The sequence below is a fragment of the Podarcis liolepis genome (genome assembly GCF_965112155.1).
Source record: "Podarcis liolepis genome assembly, chromosome: 1".
Lineage (NCBI taxonomy): Eukaryota > Metazoa > Chordata > Lepidosauria > Squamata > Lacertidae > Podarcis > Podarcis liolepis.
In genome coordinates this window covers 82,021,409-82,028,427 of record NC_139554.1, presented here as the reverse complement: position 1 = coordinate 82,028,427, position 7,019 = coordinate 82,021,409, and the positions used below count along the sequence as shown (strand labels likewise).

The following is a 7,019-nucleotide window of genomic DNA, read 5'->3' as shown; positions in this document are numbered from 1 at the left end:
CCAACCGACTAGCTCCCGTTCTACAGAGTAATGAGGATGAAAAACAAGATAGCATCAGTGCTAATTAGAGAGCCTGGATGCATCTGATATTGAAAAATAGGCTCCAACAGGAAAGGAAACATACTACCTGGAAGAACATCAAGTCCACTGACTAATGAGAACATCAAGGCCAGGACTCAGGTGCTCATACCAGGCAAAAATGATTTCATTAATAAACTGTAATGGTCAGCTTTGTGTTTTGATTACAAGTCCTTTGATTATCAGAGCTTAATGGGAGCCCCAGTTTTATGCTTCAGTTTCTAGCCCTCAAAGTTTAGAGATAAACTGCAGTTCACTGCTAAATATTTATAATCCAGAATTTGAGTAACAGGAAATAAATTAAATATAAATTATTTCTTAAAAATGTGTTTCATTTTTTGACAGATCACCCAAATTTACCCAAAGAATATTGACAAAGTTAGATACGTAACAGGATTACAAAAATGTTGGGAATAGGATTTGTGTTATGCTATTGAGCCAATTTAATGGGAAATACTATGGAACAAGGTGCATATGAAATCAATCTCAGCGAAGATTCAAGAGTAAAGTAATATTTAGTCACTGGTAATTTTATCACACATTAACCCCAATCTGTCCCTGAAATGTTAGCATTGAAGAACCCCCCCCCCCCCCACACACACACAAAGGAATGCATTTTCTCTTATGGTGGCAGTCTTGCCCAGAGGCAAATGGTGTTCCTAGAAATCAATTTTATAACAAAACAAGATTTGATACCAATCCCTTCATTAGCATTACTGGTGGTATGGGATGGGCCAAGTGACGGTGGTTTGGATGAAGAATTGATTTTGTACTTATAAGCTGACAATATGGTTATTGCAAGAAAAAAAGAAATATGTAGAAGGATTCAATAAGGAGTTGTAGCATAGTCAAATCTGGTTCATAGTGAAAGCTGAAAAACTAACTCAAAAAAATTTAAGATATACTAGGAGGACAAACAAAACAAGATCCCTTTTCAACTATGTTCACATGCCTCCTTTGAAATATGCTACTATTTGGAATTCTTAATAACATTTCAGCTTTAAGTGAGAATATCACAAGACTTAGATGAAGAAGAAGAAGAAGAGTTTGGATTTGATATCCCGCCTTTCACTCCCCTTCAGGAGTCTCAAAGCGGCTAACATTCTCCTTTCCCTTCCTCCCCCACAACAAACACTCTGTGAGGTGAGTGGGGCTGAGAGACTTCACAGAAGTGTGACTGGCCCAAGGTCACCCAGCAGCTGCATGTGGAGGAGCGGAGACGCGAACCCGGTTACCCAGATTACGTGACTACCGCTCTTAACCACTACACCACACTGGCTCTCACAGATGACAATACCATTATATATATATAATTTAAAAATACTACTCCCTCAACACCAATTAGATTATTTTTTCCCAAGGAATGTGAATAAAATGTCCTGAATTTATACTTTGTGAGTAGTAGATAGGTAGCCGTGTTGGTCTGCCATAGTCAAAATAAAAAAAATTCCTTCCAGTAGCACCTTAAAGACCAACTAAGTTAGTTCTTGGTATGAGCTTTCGTGTGTGTATCTGAAGAAGTGTGCATGCACACGAAAGCTCATACCAAGAACTAACTTAGTTGGTCTTTAAGGTGCTACTGGAAGGAATTTTTTTACTTTGTGAGTGTAAGTTACGTTTTAATTCAACTGTATTGTTTTTCTTTATTTCTTTATCCTTGTGTGTTATTGGAATATGTGTTCTTGTTTAAATAAATAAAAATTCTTTTAAAAATCCTATTGCTCCTAGATTACTGTTATTGAGCTGAGGGTGGAAACAGATATTCGGCAGCAGTGCCCTGTTTGTGGGGTGGAGGAGCAGGGAAAGGCCTGCTCAACTCTTCTTCATACCCACAGATTCTGACTCCTTTCCCTCACTTGCCTGGGGATCACATGTGAGCTCCTACTCTGTAGGAAGTGTTGCAATGGAAAGGTGATGAGTAGCAGAAGGATTTCAATTTATACCTTGCCCTTCAGTTCAAAGAATACACATGGATGGCATCAGGTCACATCCACACCAGGCATTTAAAAGACTCTTACACCACTTTAACAGTATAGAATCCTGAGAACTCTCAGCACAAAGAGCATGAGAGTTTATATCTATGGGTTTCTTCAGTCCCAGGTACTAAGTCTTACTATCTGCAGGAAGCTTAGCTAACGGTGGTCAGGGATGATAAGAGCTTTAATCCAACAACAAATGGGGAGCAAAGGCTGAAGGACATGGCTTTAGGGAAACAGAATCCATGCCCTAACATTTGCATGTGAACATCCATAGAAGCCAGTCCATGGTTCTTGTGAAACAGTCAATTCCACCCACTGAACTCTTTTCCCACTTTCCTGTGCAGGTTATGATTCATCTTTAGCAGTGTGCATTTGGCAGCAGGATCACACTGCATTACTGCCAAGTTCACAACTCACCACCGCAGGACGCAGAACTGGGAAGGACAGTGCTGGTGTACTGGCTCCTTCTTTTCACTGCTAAAACGAGAAGCTTCTTGTGATGTGCTTTCTTTCAAGAGAGAGGCTAGGAGGTTTTCCAATGCGCAGATATGTCCTCCTGCCTGTAAAGCTTTGTAGATCTATGGATGAAGAAGTTTTCCAACTGCATCCTCCATGATATCCCCAAAGTGATCAAGTTTAATATATTTGCCTTGTGACACATGGGATCCAGCTAACTTACCTCCATGAAATACCCAAATGGTTTCCTTCTCCATGTAGGGAACCGCTCTAAAATGGTTGTGTAGGTTACCAACTAAGCCATCAGATTTGTTTTTGGTTTTTGTTTTAAGTTATGACTTCCATTTATATGAGTGCCTTATGTTGCTTGCACTTCCATGTAAAACGTGATGTGCCTACTGTTTGAATTGGGAAGGATAATACATCTCCTAAGCATTATTACTTACCTGTGAACCAATATGGAATGGCAAAGAGAACAAATTGCAGATTTGATATATCGGTCTTCTTGATATGACATTAATTAAATGCCATACAAATTAAATAGAATCGTAGAATTGTAGAGCTGGAAGGGACTCCAGGGGTCGATGTTAGAATTCCTGCTCCATGATTGCAGTCATGGGATTGTTGTCTTTCACATGACGGTGTATGTTTTGACTGCACAGAGTGGGAAGAGATGGAGGCAGGTTGTTTGTGTTACTCTTCGGTGAAGTGGGACTATTGTCCTTTGTTCATTCTCTTTTGCTGTCTGATGCTAGAGAGTGTGAGTGTCTGGAAGCGGTTGGAGGATGGATGGCGGCTAACAGATTGAGGTTGAATCCTGACAAGACAGAAGTACTGTTTTTGGGGGACAGGAGGCGGGCAGGTGTGGAGGATTCCCTGGTCCTGAATGGGGTAACTGTGCCCCTGAAGGACCAGGTGCGTAGCCTGGGAGTCATTTTGGACTCACAGCTGTCCATGGAGGCACAGGTCAAATCTGTATCCAGGGCAGCTGTTTACCAGCTCCATCTGGTACGTAGGCTGAGACCCTATCTGCCTGCAGACTGTCTCGCCAGAGTGGTACATGCTCTGGTTATCTCCCGCTTGGACTACTGCAATGCGCTCTACGTGGGGCTACCTTTGAAGGTGACCCGGAAACTACAACTAATCCAGAATGCGGCAGCTAGACTGGTGACTGGGAGCGGCCACCGAGACCATATAACACCGGTCTTGAAAGACCTACATTGGCTCCCAGTATGTTTCCGAGCACAATTCAAAGTGTTGGTGCTGACCTTTAAAGCCCTAAACGGCCTCGGTCCAGTATATCTGAAGGAGCGCCTCCTTCCCCATCGTTCTGCCCGGACACTGAGGTCCAGCTCCAAGGGCCTTCTGGCGGTTCCCTCACTACGAGAGGGAACCAGGCAGAGGGCCTTCTCGGTAGTGGCGCCCGCCCTGTGGAACGCCCTCCCACCAGGTGTCAAAGCGATAAACATCTACCTGACATTCAGAAGACATCTGAAGGCAGCCCTGTTCAGGGAAGTTTTTAATATGTGACATTTTAGTGTATCTTTCATCTTTGTTGGAAGCCGCCCAGAGTGGCTGGGGAAACTCAGCCAGATGGGCGGGGTACAAATAATAAATTATTATTATAGAGAGAAGGAGCCATGTTGCAGTGCTCCGTGTGTGTTAATATGTAAATGAAGTAGATTAGCCAAAATGCTGAGTTGCTGAGGTCTGTTACGCAAACTGTGAAGACTCTACGGATCCCTAAGTGTGCCGATGTCTGTTGGCATCGGTCGCTGTGATGTTCGGGCAGAAGAAAGCTTTTGAAGCTCCCGAACGATCAACCAGGAGGGAGGGAACATGCCAGTCGGACATGTGTCTCTGCCAGGGTCCTACTCGAGAGTAGGATGAGCTCCTGACAGTCCTTTAGTCTGACCCCCAGCTAAAGCATCAGTGACAGGTGGCTATTCAATCTCTGCCTTAGAACCTCCAAAGAAGGAGAGTCCACGTGGCGTAGTGTGGGTCCTCTGCGCCTGGAGCATGTATGCATGCACCGGGATGGGGTGGGGAGTGGAGGATGGCCATGCCAGCCCCAAGTCCTCACCACAGACCAAACCTCAGCAGCCTGAGCCAGAGACAAGGGAGACAAGGGGAGGGAGAAGGGGGCTCGAAGGGGCACCCCATTTGCAAAGGAGGAGGCCGCGAGAGCCTCTTGCCTCTCCTTGGTGGGCGGTGGTGGCGGCACCCACCGCATCCCTCTCTGTCAACTGCCCAAGGGTGGCGGGTGTGTGGACATCCCTTTGCCGGCCATGAGGAGAAAGAGGCACCCCTGCTGCTGCCCTAGCCCTGAATGCACAGCCTGGGCATGGCTTGGCAAGTGAGGGAGCCTGTCATGGGAGTGCCATGGGCCCCCACTACACCCCTGGAATCCACAACCTCCTGAGGGAGACCGTTCCACTATTGAGCAGCTCATACACCAGAAAGTTCTTCCTGATAGTCAGAATCTCCTTTCTTGTAACTTGAAGGCATTGGTTCAAGTTCTACCTTCCAGAGCCGTAGAAAAGAAGTTTCCATCCAAGGTAGTCAAGAACTAATTGAGCAGTTGTTTTTATTATTATTGTGGTGGCTGTTGTTTCTATTTATTGATCACTTTCCCTCAAGGCTATGTAAAAATAAAACGGACCAACTAAAACACAGTGATGAAACAACACAAGAGTAACAGAAAATAATTTCAAACACTATGCAAAATGGTCACCTGTGGCAGAGACTTCCATCTAGGAAAGCTTGCCTAAACAAAAAAGTCTCAAGTCAAGTTTTATTGCTGCCAAAGCCAGTGACACTAAACACCACAAGATCAGACAACAAGAAATCAGCAACAACCTCAGAAAAGAAAAAAGGTTACACAAGGGAACTTCGCAGTGTGCCATTCGACAGAAGAGATTTACGCTTCCTAATTACTAAAGTGCAAAATTTAGCCTAAACAAAAAAGTCTTCATTTCTGTAAAGTGCAGGTAGGAGACACCTGCTGAATCTCTGTGGGAATGCTGTCAACAGGCCTGTTCTGTGGTTTAAACTTTTAAGACGAACCAGCCATTTTTATCATTATTCAATTTTGTGATTAATTATATTATATTTATCCTGTAAATCTTGCTGTACACCGCCAAATATTGTGTGTGCTGGTCAAAGCTATGCCCTGAGGATCAGGGATAACATTAGGTCTACAAACATGCCCACATGTCAATAATAGCAGTCCCACTGGCCTCTGGTAAAGTCCCAGTTCTAAAAACATTTGTTCTCAGTGTGGCTCCTCTCTTGAATCAGGCACCCATGGCAAGGACCCTGCTTACCCCACCCTAGTTCCAGCTCTGGTCCTAATCACCTTCTTTAGAGCCTGCTTGATATCCTTGTTCCTCAGGGTGTAGATGAGGGGGTTTAGCAGTGGAGTGACAAAAGTGTATACGAGGGCAAGATGGCGGTCGTCATCCTCTGACGAATCTGTCTTGGGACGCAGGTAGACAAGGCTGCCGCACCCATACTGTATGATCACCGCTGTCAAGTGGGAGGAGCAGGTGGAGAAGGCCTGTTGCCGCCCAGTTGTTGAGCGGATCCGCAAGATGGCAGTCACAATGTAGATGTAGGAGATGCATATTACAATAAAGGGAATAGTCAGGACCATGACAGCAACACTGTACAGCGCAGTCTGCTGGACACGGGTGTCGGCACATGCCAGGCGCAACACAGGTGGCACGTCACACAGGAAATGGTTGATTTCGGGCTGGTGGCCACAAAAAGGCAAGGTGAAGATCAGCACTGTCAGCTCCAATGAAACCACAATACCAAGCATTAGTGAGCCAACCACAAGCCATGTGCATACCTGCCAGGTCATGATGAGGCTGTAGCGAAGTGGGTGGCAAATGGCAACGTAACGGTCATATGACATGACGGCCAATATGAAACAGTCCGTGCCCCCTAGTGTCAGAAAGAAGAACATCTGTATGCCACAGCTTGCAACTGGAATTGGTCTGTGGGCATCTAAGATGCTGGACAGCAGTTGCGGCACTGTTACAGTGGTGTAACAGATCTCCAGAAAAGAGAGGTTGCCCAGGAAGAAATACATGGGGACGCGTAGGGAATGATCTGTGCAGGCCACCCAGATGATGGAGACATTGCCGAAGAGGATGGCGAGGTAGAGCAGAAGGAAGAACGTGAAGAGAAGACCCTGGATCTCAGGAACGGTGGAGAATGCCCGGAAGATAAACTCATAGGCAATGGATTGGTTTCTCTGTTTTGCAAGTGCCAAGGACATCTCATCAGTCACTGTACAAAAGAAACAGTGGGTTAAACATCAATATGCTGTTCTCAGTTATTTCACTGGAATGTGTGGTACTCAAATTCTTGGCATGATTATCAACCTCAGATGTTTCACTCCTTTCTCCATACATCTATGTTACACTGTATTGTAAATGTGGCAATCACCACAAATGTAGGGTGTCTGAAGGACAATATCCTCCCATATGAACCTGCCCA

General features: G+C 45.0%; 1 protein-coding gene across 1 annotated transcript; it reads right to left on the bottom strand.

The window, feature by feature from the left end:
• Positions 1-5,637: 5,637 nt before the first annotated feature.
• LOC310699497 (olfactory receptor 10Q1-like) lies at positions 5,638-6,798 on the bottom strand (the record flags this gene model as incomplete). Its single annotated transcript, XM_083487402.1, has 1 exon — positions 5,638-6,798. The coding sequence occupies one exon, from the start codon at positions 6,796-6,798 to the stop codon at positions 5,836-5,838; it is 963 nt and encodes a 320-aa protein (XP_083343528.1). The 3' UTR covers positions 5,638-5,835.
• Between the last annotated feature and the right edge of the window lie 221 nt (positions 6,799-7,019).